The 14,993-nt window shown below is 44.7% G+C and overlaps 1 protein-coding gene across 1 annotated transcript in view; it reads right to left on the bottom strand.

Moving 5' to 3' along the window:
• Position 1: 1 nt before the first annotated feature.
• The window catches only part of zdhhc17 (zinc finger DHHC-type palmitoyltransferase 17), a 40,315-nt gene continuing 25,323 nt past the window's right edge, over positions 2–14,993 (bottom strand). The window contains exons 9-18 of the mRNA XM_041964423.1: positions 14,822–14,947; positions 13,144–13,286; positions 12,309–12,409; positions 6,379–6,503; positions 5,489–5,551; positions 5,298–5,391; positions 3,975–4,058; positions 3,737–3,894; positions 3,540–3,634; positions 2–3,018 (exon numbers count right to left, since the gene is read on the bottom strand). Coding sequence (XP_041820357.1) covers positions 2,880–3,018; positions 3,540–3,634; positions 3,737–3,894; positions 3,975–4,058; positions 5,298–5,391; positions 5,489–5,551; positions 6,379–6,503; positions 12,309–12,409; positions 13,144–13,286; positions 14,822–14,947 — 1,128 coding nt within the window. The 3' untranslated portion in view covers positions 2–2,879. The remainder of the gene's footprint in view (positions 3,019–3,539; positions 3,635–3,736; positions 3,895–3,974; positions 4,059–5,297; positions 5,392–5,488; positions 5,552–6,378; positions 6,504–12,308; positions 12,410–13,143; positions 13,287–14,821; positions 14,948–14,993) is intronic.

The raw sequence follows: 14,993 nt of genomic DNA, 5'->3' as shown, positions 1-14,993 counted from the left end.
GTATTTTATTATTAAAGCCATTAAAACTGAACCATGCCCATATGTTTACATCTGAAGCGGAGTTACAGTGATGTCTGAAGGTGGGCAGAGAGGCACTGGAGATGATTATGTGCTTTATTTTTTTATTTTTATTTTATTATCCCACGTGGTGAGGTGAGAGGGGCCACAGAACAGAGACTCGATAGGCTGCTGGAAGAACTAGTGAGGACTGAAATGGCTTCGAATTCATGTCCTGGATGAGCTGGGAGTGCTGAACTCTGCCCCCGAAACACAAACACTCGCCAACATCTACCTCCTGTCGCTTAAAAAGGCATTACTGGAACACAAGTGGTTAGTTACTGGTACTGATATGAAATCCAGCCAAGTCGCGACCTTTGACCTTTAAAGCGCGCAGAAAGTCGCTGCTGCGTGTTGTCTTTGTAGGGCAGAAGTGACATCAGTTGTTGGTGAGCGAGATGGGGGGAGTGAAATGGGGAATGATGACATAACCGTCCCCCTTCTGATGATGCAAACACGAGGCCCAAAAGTTTGGGAGGCCTTAATGTAATATAACCTCCCTCTATCCTTAAAACTATTGCATGATCACATTTCAGCTTTTAGAAAACAAAAACAAAAAAATTTGGCGTCTGCCTTAGTTCTCTAGTGTCTTTGCTTTACAATTTGTACATCCAGTGGTATAACAAACCCAGCGGTATATGACAGAAAAAAAACAAAAAAACCCCCCCCAAAAAAACCCTTTAGGGTGACTACAGAGTCCACAAGCATGGAACATTCAAATATATTACACACTTGCACAGGAGGGCCCGACTGGAAATCTGGCGACCTGAAAGAAAACTTCCACTAAACACACTGGATTTGAGAGAAAGAAACTAAGAAAAAAAAAAAACCAGACAAACGAACGTAATGCAGAAAAGTACTTGCAAATACTTAACATTCACTATATACAGACACGTGGCTTGCCGGGCTGTCACCATGGTGATGACGATGGGGTCAGGTCGACGAGGGACGGCGAGAGCCCAGCTGTCCCAAGCATCGTACATGCAGTGGAGGTTCTTGGCAGGGGGAGTTTAGGGTAATCGGGGGTTAAAATGCCTATAGACAGCAGTGTCGGACATCACAAAAAGCTACAGTCATACACTTGGAGTATAGTCACTTCTTTCCATTGGTTGGTTGGAAGAAATCCCCCAAACTTGAGAAACAAACAAAAAAATAAAATAAAATAAAAAAGGTCCAGGAGCACCTTCGACTAACACTGACGAAAAGAAAAGAAAAGTTACAGAGAAAGATATTGTTTATGTACAGATGCACATTCTTTACACTTCAGTCCATCCTGCTGCTGCTGCGGAGCCGACTGCGCGGGGGGGGGGGGGTCAGACAGGAAGTGATGGGAGTCGGCCATGTCTGATGGGCCCCTCCTCCTCCTCTCTGTAAACAACGGAAGCGTCGGTGTGAAGCGGCGCTGCTGGGCCCTTGTGTTCAGTAATGGCCAAAAAAAAAAAAAAAAAAAAAACGACGATCAGTGCAATGTTGTAGGCAGACAAAGGACAAAAACAAATAAGACTTTACAGCTTTTTGAGGAAAAACACACATGGAATGACACCTTCCGTGTAAACTCGTCCGTCCTTCTGCTGCGTTCTCTCACACTCAGCTCCGCTGTTAATAAATACACTGGCTGTACCTGTCTATAGAGAGCTTTATGCTAATGTTCCCGGGCTTCCGTGTCAAACAGCTACAGGTACTCATTTTTTCTCATAAAAACCTACTCAGCTAAAATGACGTGAAATGTAAAAATGATGGCGCTAGAACATAGTTACTTTATCTATAAATAGTTTTAAAATAAATATACCTGTATCACATTGTCTGTAGGATATTTTCTGTCATGTCTACAGTGGTCGAGCGCTGGAGGAGTCCCAATTCATGCACTTAATACTGCACGACAACCGTTTTCTGGTTATTACTCGCCAAAAAAACCTCCTAAAAGTTTCATGTCGAGCGGCTGCAGCTTTATTTCAGCGGGTGAGAAGTTGGACTCCTCCAGCAGCTCCAACACTTTTCCTCTGATAAGTTCAACTATTGGCAAAATCCTCATCAGCTCGACTCGAAAATTCATCACGGTGCAAAATCAAGACCTTACAAAGACATTCCCTTATCTCTGTCATACTTGGAAACGAATGCATGATTTAAAAATAAAAACAAACAAAAGGAAAAAAAAAAAAAAAGCTTTCCTTCAGCTTCCATGGCCACCACAGTTCATTGTCGCAGGAACAGCAATCGAACCAATCAAAAATTTAAAAATACATACAGGGCACATCAACAGGGACACCATAAATAAGGATATAAAGTGGGAGGGGAGAAGAACGATACTGCCACGTTATGGCGCTGCTGTCTCTGCGGCGCCACGTCTCCGGTACAAGCAGAAGAGCTTTTATTTTGTAATTCCTCTCGTCCGTCGGCCTCTCTCCTCTCCGTTCGTGCCTGGCAGCAACGCACCGTCCAAAGGGCTCGGGAGAAGAGACGAGGTGGAGGGGGTTGATAGCAGTGGAGGTACAGTAATGAAGTCTGATGTTGTAGAATAGTAGTAGTAGTAGTAGTAATAGTAGTAAAGGTGGTGGTGGGGGCGGAGGGAGAGGGCGGGGTGTTGGTGTGGTGTTTCCCCGTAACAGCATGCTAGTCCTGGCTGATCTTTTTTTTTTTTTTTACTTCAAGGTCTATTGATCGGTGAGGGAGAGATGGTCCAAAAAAAGCAAGCGCTCCCAAGAACAGCATCGCTCCGATATGAACGCCGAGGGGGGCGGGGGGACGGGGATCCTTCCAAACCTCCTTCCACCTGCCCCCCCTGCTCCCCTCCCCCCGCTCTTCTTCCTTCTCCTCTTCCTCCTCTACACCAGCTGGTAGCCCGAGCCAGACGTCTGGTCGTATTCTATTGTGTACTGCGTGGTCCAGTCCACCGTCACGGGCCGCATCAGGCCGCAGCAGCGGATCTCGAAGAAATCTATGAGGTTCCTGAAGCAGCCGTGGCTGCGGAGAGAAGACGGAGAGGAGCGTGAGGGGCAGCGCAGTTTCACTATCAACACAACCATTTCTACACGCTCTCAGCGCCACATAAAGACGCATTTCTATCGATGAGGGTTGGCTGAATAAAAGAAAAACCTCATAGCATAAATACAGCACCTCTCTAAAACAATGTCAACAGAAACAGAACATCCTAGCTTTCATGAAGGCACGGGCTGCCTCAGTTTCTGCCAGGTTGTTACTGTTAAAGAGACAATGCAATGTTTTAATGACATGAGCACCACAAATTAAGCCCCACTCTCTTCAGTTGTAGCTTGTAGCTAGCTGCTATTTTTCTTCCCACTGCTATCACATGATGCTGTAATGCCCAAATTTCCCCGACTGGGGATAAATAAAGTTTTATCTTATCTTATCTTATCTTAGGATTAGACACCACGGGAGGTGAGTGACAACAATGGGTGAACCAGTCCTGCAGTGGAACTGAAACCTGCAGCTCGGTGTCGTGAACAAATAAGAGGATCATTTACTTGAAGGGGCTTTCGATGGACGTGGCTGTGACTTTAAAGTGCTTGTATCTCCGCGCGTTCATCCTCTCGTTGGTGGTGATTCCCAAAGCCGCGATCTGAGAGAGGCAAAAGAGGTCACGTAAGGAAAGCTCAACTGCTGATGTTTTTTTTTTTTTTAAATACGTCTTTAAAGGCGGTGTATCAACGTGAACGCAGACCTGGTAGAGCTGACACATGATGAGCACCGCCACCCACATGAAGTGGAAGACGCTGTTGAGGAACATCCAGAACATCCAGGGAGAGCAGGAGGCGATCTGGGTCAGGTAGAGCCAGAAACCGTCCTTGGCGTAAGTGGTGGCACAGTGGATCCTCCAGTCTGAGGGCAGAGACAGAGGAGTGAAGGGGCGGAGCGGGTGAGGCGGGGAAAGGCATGTGGAAGAGGCTCTGGATACTCACAGGAAATGCAGCCGTACATCATCCAGCAGATCATGCAGAGCAGGAAGAACAGATAGCCCATGAAGTAGCGGTGATTCCCACTTCCTGCGGGGGAGAAACAAACACGGCTCATTCTCTTCACTGACACGAGATGAAAGGAAGCGCTCAGCTCTCTGCTGAACGGTGGATCTAACATTCAACAAGTCCTGTTTGCCGTGCTCACCATCCTGGTTTGGCATGTTAGCACGCCAACATTTTCTCATTAGGGATGGATGCATAAACAGACGTTACCATCCATGGAGGCTAAGTGTGCAAGGAGAAGCTAGCACTCAATATACAAATGAATGCAGATGAGTGCAAATTCAGGAGCTTGACAGCAGCGGAGATAAGAGACATGAGCAGGCAGCTGGCTGTCATGCACGTCTAAAAGACATTTTTTTGCTTCCTGGGGTTGAATTTAAGTTGAAACATTTTTTTAAAAAGATTACATGAATGTACAACGCGACTGGATATTCTGCAGCACAAACAGGTGTGATCGGGAGAAAGAAACCCAGGAAATAAAAGGTTCCCAGAGGAGTTTTAGACTCCTGTTTTATCTCACAATGTGTTCTGGTGGATAACACTGAATGTAAACACGTTTGTTTGATGAAACACACTGCGTTACTGCCGCTGCTATGCACCCCCGCTCTAAAAGATCCCCATTGTGTTTATGATATTTTAAAACTTCTTCAGAACTTTATCAGGCGTTTTTCCAGGCTCCTGGTCCCAGCGGTGAAGACGCAGGACCTGTTGTTTGTTCAGACGGTTTCCACACTCTGAAGTCTTCTTCCTGACCGCCTGCTTTAAAGATGGACGCGCCACAAACCCCCTGCACTCCCTCCTCCCTCCACCTTGCTTCACAGACGCCACCTGACAGAGTCCTGGACACTCACAGCCCCCCCCCCCCCCTTCATTTCCTGCGTCTTGTCATTAAAGCCCTCTCTTCTCCGTCATCTTGGCTGTTCCTTGTTTTTCAGGCTTGTTTGCTTTGAGATGTCTTATTTTTGTCCAATTTTAGATCCTTTTTGGTGTAGTTTTATCGTATAATATCACGGGACACTGATTTATTTTTAAAGGAACCTGAACAGGCCTACACTGTTCATTAAAGTCACCCCGGCTGACTCAGATGTCCGACTTTCCCTCAACATGTTTTTCTGCTGGGAACCACGAGCAGGCCATCAGTCAGGACACATGCTGCTGCTTAAAGTGGAACATGGGACTGATAAAACCCAACAAAAAGCCACAAATCTCAGCGTGGAAATGAAAACTATGAGCCTGCTGTTTGGAAGTGTGTGGCTGACATACCGACACAGTTCCCCACCCAGGGACAGTGGTGGTCGAACTTGGCGATGCAGCGGTTGCACACGGCGCAGTGTTTGGACCTGATGGGCTTCCGTATCTGCGAGGACACAGACACACAAGCATTAAAAGTCGCCTCATTACCGCTTTGGTCCTCTGCGTCATATATTTCTCGTCGGGGGCAAGTCAGAATTTACCAAGCAGGTACTGCAGAATATGCTCAGGTCCAGGCTGCCCGTCTCTGCCAGCTCCACAATTGTCTGGAGGAAGGAAACAAGAAACAAAAGCATGATTTCATAGAAGCACACCAGAGAGATGGCAGAAAAATGAACTGACGGCGGAGAAATTCATCTCGCCAAGGTCTATTTGGCACGGCAACAAAAGACCTACTGACAGCGTACGAGCTGCGGCTGGGATTTCCAGCAGAGCGATCACACTGGAAGCTCGGCTGATTCACGGTCAACTGGGACAAAAGCTACTACAGTATTTACAGTTTCATTCCTTCAGCTTCTTTTCAGTATTGAAGGCAAAATACCTTTCTTAACAGGTTTGTTTTTTATCTAATCTGCACAAATAACACTTCTATTTCGCCTCGTGTTTGCCTTCACATCTTATCTGCAAATTAACTAAAGATACAACAATCTGAATGTCCGGCTACATGAGAGGAAAAAGGTGGAAGGGGACTCTCTGCAAGGACAAGAAGGCTTTGAAGCCTTTGGTCTGAGGTGGCTGACCAGCCTAAACAGTGGTGAGTCCTGCGCTGGGCTAACAATGCAGGGTAAATTTAGCTCTTCATCGTTCAAAGGGGCTCTTTGTCCTCAACCAGAGTGTTGTAATGAGGGCCAGAGGGGCCGAGCAGGGAGGGACGAGTCAGGCAATCAGCCACCAAGAGTCTCTCCAGTCCGCTCTCTGCTGCGAACTGGACTTTTCACAGCTGAACTGACCTCACATGTCAGAATATACGGGGGGAAAAAAATTCACGTCACACACAAACATGTCCGACAAGCACATGTGACACACAAGAAAACATGAGCGACATTTATTTTAGACGACGTGCTTGCTGCCTGTTGCTTTCCTGTGACTTCACCTTTTTCTTCTGCTCCTCTGACGCTTTGATAATTCCCGGGTCAGACTTCCAGGATTTGCCAAAGTTGTAGAACAGAGCCAGGGTGTTGATCAGGAAGGGCACGTGGACGGTGGCAAAGGGGAGATGTGCAGCCAGGTTAAGGAAGGTGGCAGACAAACTGCTTTTTCTGACTCGTTTTTGTTTCTTTTAAAGACGGGTCTGTCAGCTGGTGGCTTTTCTCTTTTAGCCACAGTATCGTAAAAGGCAATCTACATCAGTTCAGAACTGCCTGAGAATCATCATGTTTTCAAGTGAGCTTCAGTATCAAAGCAATGCAGTGATAGTTGTCTGTTCATCCACTTTTAAAGGTGCTAATTTTCAAAAATGTACACAAATATATATTTCTGTTGCTGTTAGCATCCCCCAAAGCGGACTTTGTTCACAGCTGGCTTCACATACACACTGACAGACTGCTGCTGTCCAAAGGTAACAACTATGTTTCATGTTATGTTAAAAATAAATCATCCCCAATGGTTTTATTGAGACTTTTTAACTATAAATATTCAGTTGATGACAACCAGAAATGAGCATCTACTTCAGCAGCGTGCAGGACCAACACTTGGCCCGTCATGTTGTTCTAGAAACACCTTTACACAAATGTCAGTGAAACATTTCCTGTACATTTACAACTCTGACAGCAACCTGAGTCAGGTTTTCACTGCGTGGTAACCTGTGACGAAGACGGCAGCTCTCTCTCATCTGGACTCGCGCAGTCAAGCAGGGAGCTCCTTCCTGGAAAACATCCACACAAAGATGTGGACTGCCTTTGAGAAGGCTGTAACTGATTACCAGCAGAGTCAGTCATGCAGGTGTGGATGAGTCAGCCGAATCCCGCAGGAAACCAGCCAAGTGACAGTGAAAGCCTCGACGCCGTGCGCTAATGTGTGACGGAAACCGCAAAACTATGACAGAATCACTGTGGGCCAGAAACCGAAGCCACACAGAGGAAGAATATTCTGTTCAAACTGAGGTGATACAGGTGAAAATGAGTCATCAGGAATTCATGTTGCAAGGTCACGAGTTTCAGTGGGATGCATCTTAACGTACAACAGCACATGAAGGCGTCGTCTTCAGCCCATAAAGTGGACAACGTGTTAGAGCAGCCGTGTAAGAATACTTTCTTCAGGGTAACTGGTACCAGAAAGGTGTCTGTTACCTCTTAGTGGATCAAATATTTCTGTATAATTCAAAGTGACACTCCGCCATGTGCGTTTTGCATCTCGCAATATTCTCATCTTCTTTCAATAACAGATTGGAGAGTGGAAGCTGGCAGGCCACAAAGTCCCATTTGTGGAAGACGTGTTCCATAAATGTGTCTGGATCACATTCTAGGCTTAAAATGAAACACCTGCACTGTAGCTACAACGCTGATTCCTAAAAAGTTGGGATGAAATCTATTTATCCCGAGGAGAGCATATATGTCTGGATCAAATGTATATAGCAATCTATCCAATAGTTGGTATTTCAGAGTGGAACGGCCGACTGAACAACACTACGATCAAAAATCTTGCTATCTCCTACCAAAATTGATAATCCTCTCGATCACATCGTCAGAAATAGCTGCACAGATGAGTTTCTCTGCTGAACTGTTTCAGTTTATATTGCACGCTTTATTTCAAACTGAACTCTGGGATGTCTGTTGTCAAAACACACTTGATGTGAACACCAGCCAGGAAAAGTTACACCAAATCCACCATAAAACAGACGCCAGTGAAACCCTCTGAAGCATTAGCCCTGGAGGTGAGTTGGGAGAGAAGTCATCAGCAGCTCCACCATAAGCTCTGACATCACAGGCCCCAACAGCAGCTTTCCTCTGCTGGTGAGGAAGAGCCGACAGCTTTCTGGTCATGCCTCCAGCAACAGCTCTGACTTCACTGATAAGCCCTTCCCTCCACTGACGGACAAAGAGAGGCCTCTACAAGTCCCTAAAAACCACATGAAGCCATTGATCTTCATAAAGAACTGGGCGCTGACATTATCCTCTACTAGAAATGATTATTGAAACATTTCCCAGAGCACCTCACTGGTCCACCACGCCAGTGACCGCTGGAGCTGCAGAGATGGTGCCAGTGATTAATGCAACTTGTCAGACAAATGGGTTTCAATGCTTCCTCTGGGAGAGATGGCCATCACCTCCCCGTAAGCACACATTTATCTTTTGAAAGGCTGAGCGGTCATGAGGTTTCCCTAACAGCTGACAGCCGAGGGCGAGCAAGAGAGCTAGAGGCGGATTTATCAGTGTGGTATCTGAAGACCGCAATGATGTGCAGACAGGCTGAGGTGGAATCAGTTCTGTATCAGTACAAAACTCCAGGCTGAATTCATGATGGGGCTAAAAGTTTGGCCTGAAATCGGCGTGGAGCTCTTCTGAAGTTTCAGGTTTTGCACTGACTCTGGTTATTTCCAGACGCTCACCTGCTGGAAATGCATTCATGAGCAACGTCTATGGAGGAAAATATGATCCGAGTCTGGGACAGACAAAAGCACCGTCATAGAGCTCCACCCTTGTCATCTGATCTGTTTTCAAACACACATCTGAGGAGGACGGTGAGCTCACAAAAGGAGAAAATGGGTCAGAGCTGGAGGATAAAATGTTTTAACCTGGAAGGCAGAACAAAGATTTGCAACATACCGGGCTGCATAAAGACACGGTCGAACTGAGAGGACAGTCTCCGATCTCCAGTTTCCCCCCTTTCTTGTTTATTGTCACCAAAGACAGTAAAAGTGAAATGGAGACGTCTTCTTTCACATTTGATAATCAGGCCAGGACACTTTAAACCAGATGTTGGAATCTTTTAGCCTGCGACACAAATGAAAGGTTTATATTCTCATCTTCAAATCCAAGTTCAATAAAAGTTGACTTTAACTGCAAATTCGAACAAAACGTGGAACTTCGGGACCCCGCCACTGGGCCTCAGTCCACAGTTTATGTAACCATGCTCTGCGGGGTCAGAGAGAGGAAACTGATGCCTCCCTGACACCACAGACCGAAGAATACAAAGGACGTTAGAGAAGGTCAACAGCCAACACCATGTTTCAAACAAACTGCTTGTTGTATGGTTGGACAGCTTTGTAAACTCCTCTCCTCACAGCTCTCTGAGGTTGGAAGTTGAGAGGCTGCGACAATCCAACATTAGCCGTCCAAGTTGCCCACATGGAGACCACGAGCTGGCGGTGCTAATTCTCCAGTCAGGTGCCTCTTCATCACTTCACACAGAGCAGGAGCTTCAGTTTATGTCCCGTGCTTCATATATGTAAGGATTCATTTGCCACATCTGCTTCCAATGAATTTTCTTTCTGTCATGCGAACAACTTCTCCATCTCAACCAAGCATAAAAGCCTTTTTGTGCCATTTTGTCCTTTTTTCCCCAATTTCAGACAACATGTTATACAAACTCATTTCATTCTAACATAACTCAAACCTCAACTCAACTTTGGCTTCATTTCACTTGTGGGTAGCAATGTAAACCGTCTCACTCATACATTATCTCTTAATTTATTATTAACTTCGAGTTAAAACCAGTCATTCAGCCCCACGGTGCTCCTAATTTGCAAATCTCTTGATTTGTATAAATAAATGCGATGGAAAAGTACTCATTTGTATGTAAGCAGTCAACTGGACAAGTATGGTCGTACAACTATCCACCTGAGTGAGAGAGTGACCACAGCTTACAACAGATAAAGCATGTCTGCAAGGCACTCCCTGTGCAGTCAGGAACATGAAACAGCTCGTCTTTCAGCGAAACAGGCATGTAAAAGACAGCATTACTGGATTTATGGCAGACACAAAGGCTTCATGACAACCTTGATAGCTGGAGGGCAAAAGGGAAGCCTGAAAGAACTTGTTTTTCATAAGCAAATGTCACACAAGATCGAACCTGCCAGCAGTCAGAGGAGCAACTTTCAATCCACGTACAAACAATTACAGGAGAAACCCAGCTTAGGGAGCAGGTATGTCATTGTAATTGACTCCTTCCATCAATTTTAGATTGTGTAGACACACCATACATCCGTGAAAAACACGCTCAAAACACTTCTCAAGCAGCACTTCAGAATAACTGAAAAGATCTGAGAGCAGAGGTTTGTTTTTCATGAAGCTGAGGTCAAAGACATCTTCCTCTCCCTTCCCATTAGTGGAGCAATGAGGCGGAAAATTAAATGCCTTTCACAAACAAGAGCTCCCCTCTCACCTCCCGCAATTAGCAGCTTCCGAACAGACAGGCAATTCTTCCATGAACAAGAGGAAAAACGCGAGAGGCCAACAAAAACTCTTCATTGGGTTTTAAGCCAGCAGCTGCTGCACACTAAACCGCCTGTTCACAATTCACAGCACAGCAACAGGCACCAAAAAACAAAGCAGCATGTTCATTTATACACATAACTACATCTTTACCTAAATATCCATCACAAAGAGACCCTGTGATTGTGGCACTTCGTGTCTGCATCTGTTTCACATAATTTCCACCAACTTCTTCTGCTCTTTACATTAACCTTTCTCTATTCCACTCGTTTCATCCACCCAAACTGGCCTGTAACTCAATCTCACTGATGCTCCACTCTGCCAACACGAGCGATTTCCCTGGTAATCTTCTGGTTTCTTGAAATAAAATACATCACAGGCAGCAGAAAGCAGTAAAAAGCTATTTTACAAGTCTGCATTTTATTTAGATATTCATAAAATTCATAAAAGCTTTTGGCTTGTGTAGTGTGATTTGTGTGATTGCTAAAAAGCCAAGCATAAATATCCCATTTCAACCAGCATGTGACACAACTCCAAGGCGTTGAATTCATGTCTTTTTTCCAGTAAACAGCGTGCCAGGTCTCCGAGCTCTGACGTGCTTCACACACAAGTGGCTTGTGGGTGAGTAAGACTTAAACAGGTGGACAGAAGAGGCCATCCATCACTCTGAGTGGTTGCAAAGAGCTACAAAGGACCAAACTACAACTTGACTCATAGCCTAATGTTAATGTAGGGAAATGGGTCAACAGTGATTGTTCAGTGAAGTCCTCAGCATTATTTGGGATTTAGAGAGTATTAAAAATGTGAAAGGTTGATTCCAGGAACAACCAAAGTGTTTCTAGGTGAAGTGTCCCCGAGCAAAACGCTGAATCTTAACTTCTTCCTTTGTATAAGACTCAAGAATCAACTAAATGCTCAAACTATAAATGGTATGATTCAACATGATTCATCACACAGACTGAAGTGAAGCGTTTGCCAGCATGGCGGTTAGGAAAGCAATTACTGACTGTTTTAACTGGAAAGTGTCGTTTGCTACGTGCGACTGTTTCTGACTGATCAAATGTCAGATTCTGTATAACCATGCAAAGTTCAGCCTCATGTTGCACGGAGCAAAACCTCCTGGGAAGTCATCCTGATTTTGTTTTCTCTTGTTTATGCTGACAGACTGCTTATCGAGCACTGCTGCAGAGTGACAGCACACAGCTTCCTAACTGAGATTATGTCTGAAGAACGTCGCCACTGTCTTTTTCAAAACAAGTTTTTGCTTTTAAAAGAATAGTTGGGCAATTTGGGAAATCTGCCTGTTCGGTCCGAAGCGTCCACTGGTTGCCTGGCGACTGTAAAAAATTGTCCAGCACATAGCTGCCATAACATCACATCTTTCCTGTTTTTGCGCTTTGGTTTTTGGACAGATTTAAAAAACAGTAGATAACATGTATTGACATGTTAATGAGCTTTAGAGATGAGGGTAGGCAGGTTTTCTTACCTGTCTTATTTGGACAGAGCCAGGCTAGCTGTTTCCCTTTGTTTTCAGCCGTTTTGCTAAGCTAAGCTAATCGGCCGCTGACAACAACTTCATTTTCCCCGTACGTCAAACTACTACTTTAAGAAAACAGTGAAAACTGATGGAGTCTGAGACAGAAAAGGATATCATTCCAGAACCAGTAGAACCAGGTGGTGTACATCCAGAACTTGGTGGCCAGGTAGATTCCCAGAGGGAGGGCACTGTGCATGGAGTGGTCAAAGAAAGCCCTGCAGAGAGACACGAGAGGGGAAGGTCAATGGTATCAGCAGTGTTTCTGCAAATGGTAATCAAATTTGTCTTTGTCTCATTTCTGCACTGCACCTCCTGTCAATCAAATATTGTGTGCACAGTACGAAGCAATCTGCTTCACACCATCCCCTCGTCAAACTTGACATAGCCTGGCAATAACACTACTTACTATTAAAACGTAGTTCCAGTTGATTATAACTTGGGTCTTATTTGAGCAGTTTTGGTGAAATATTTAATAAGCCAGAATGTTCCCTTACATCATCATTCCCTCTACAAGCACTGCTCAGCTCATAACTTAAACGTTCAGTACATCAAGGCATTCTTGCTGCAGATGTGAAACCTGCTCACTGTAGTACATATGCACAAATGCAAACCTGAGTCTTTGATCTGTATCCTGACAGCAGCAAAAATAAACCACAGCGTAACCTGATGGCATACTGCCGTGGTACTCGTTTTTTCAACGAATAAGTATTCCAAGAATGTCAGTAAACATAAAGCTAACACACTGGGTAATGTGTGTTATTGTAGTTGCAGAGCTAACAGTGGTGAGTGTCACTACAAACTATGCCAGCAGGACCAGATGGCAGTGGTAATGAGGTTGAAGCAGGGGATACAATGTGTGTGTAAGTATGTGTCACTGCCACTGCAGAGTGTGGCATGTTGGAAATGATATGTGTGCTGGCGTGTGTAGTTTATTTGTGTTGAGACATACTTGGAAAGGAACTGCACAGCGACCCAGACGCCGGCGTACATGAGGCCCTTGATCAGCCAGGAGTCAATGTCCAGGTCAGCGATGAAGCCAACCAGCCAGATGACCACGAAGGGTGTTCCTAGCATCACTTTCTGCCTGAACTCCTGCAGCAGGAGGGGAGGAAGGAGAAGGATGGATAGAGATGGCAAATCAGGGGAGATAGGGGGAAGAAAAACAGGAAAGTCGGACATATAGGAGGTGAGAGGAGATGTGCAAGAGGTGAAAATGAAGGCATGAAAGAAGGAGATTGGTGGACGGGGATTAAAGTATAGGGCAAGAAAGAGTTGAACACGAAAAAGCCATGAAAGGGATAGAGATATTGTAGAGAATGAAATGAAGATGGGTAAAGACAGGTGTAAGTTGGGCACAACAAGACAGAAAAGGAAAAAAGATGGTGAGATTTTCACAAGGTGTCCCATTTAGCATTTTGTAGCTATAAAAATTCACATCAGTCAAGCGCATGAATCTTGACTTTAAACATCTATCTACTGTAATCAAACACAGTAAGCATTTCCAAAAGTCTCTATTTGAGTGAGAGTTTGTTTTGAATATCAGAAGAGTTATGAGAGAAATCACAGCTAAAGATGCAAAGGTTCATGTTTAAAAATGTCATCTTTAGCTTTTATGTTCATCATTACAATCTTTACTGCCTAAAAACAGCAGACATAGTCTAGATATTCAGTATATCTGTTCATGCAATCAATTGCTTGTGTATAAAGGTGAAGTGTCCCAACACAGGTTACGTGAAATTTAATTTTTATTTCATCTTTTTACAGCCATTTGTATTTTTACTTATTACAACACTGGGGGATCTGGACTGAAGTTCAGAGAAACCTCACACCTCAGTGTGATCCAAAAAATAGTCTACAATCTATTAATTATATTTATAAGCACAGTGACACACACAATCATCTCTATGTGGAGGATGGGCATCCATTGTGGTAGTCTATTTGTATGCAAACTTACTGTCTAGTTCTAAACTTTACCTTAATTAACTAATAATATCCCAGCAGACAAGTGGAAAGAGAACAACACATTTAAGAGTTAAAACAGAGTTTTCAATAGCAACAACAAAAAAAAAAAATGCATGCATGCAAAAAATCAAGAGACATACTGAGTTACAAACAAACACACTGAAGAATTTCTTCCAGGGTGGGAAATGATGAAGCACAGACAATGGATGTCACTTTGTTCGGGCTGTGGCTGATACTTTAGTATTTCTCATCAGGACACGTATGAATCACCACCCACTGTGGTCAGACCGGATGGTATAAAAGTCACTTTGTTCCCGTATTTTCCGGTCGTTGTAATGGTAGACATAATCCGTCATTTAAGAGCCGTCTCCTTCCTGTCAGACTGTCTGACTTGAAAAGTAGTAAACAGCTGACAAATTGACAGCTTTCAGCTGAAAGGTAAACACAACGGGCCCCAGACGTGCCGTGATCCCTGCAGCACTGCAAGAGTTCAGCCTGGGCGGGCTGGTCTGAGCATGTCTGTTTGAGCTAAAACAAAGGTATGTGTGTGTGTGTGTGTGTGTGGTGTGTCTTTACAGCCAAGATTAGATGGTTGCATGAGGTTCCCTTCTCTTTTGAAGTGTGATGTAATGTGTTTGAGCCCACGCGTGTGTGCGTGTGTGTACCTTGTCCATCTTCAGTCTCTTCAGGTAGGACGGGCTGTCGTAACCTTTGGCCTGCCGCGCTTCCTGTAAGTGATTGATCATCCAAACGTTCTTCCTTTGCTTGGCAAGATCTAGCGGTGTTTCGCCCTTTAAAACAACAGAAGACCAGTCGGTACACATTTGCCATCACGAA

Source organism: Chelmon rostratus, chromosome 22 (assembly GCF_017976325.1).
Source record: "Chelmon rostratus isolate fCheRos1 chromosome 22, fCheRos1.pri, whole genome shotgun sequence".
NCBI lineage: Eukaryota > Metazoa > Chordata > Actinopteri > Chaetodontiformes > Chaetodontidae > Chelmon > Chelmon rostratus.
The sequence above is the reverse complement of the archived record's forward strand: the minus strand, read 5'-3'. Positions and strand labels throughout refer to the sequence as shown.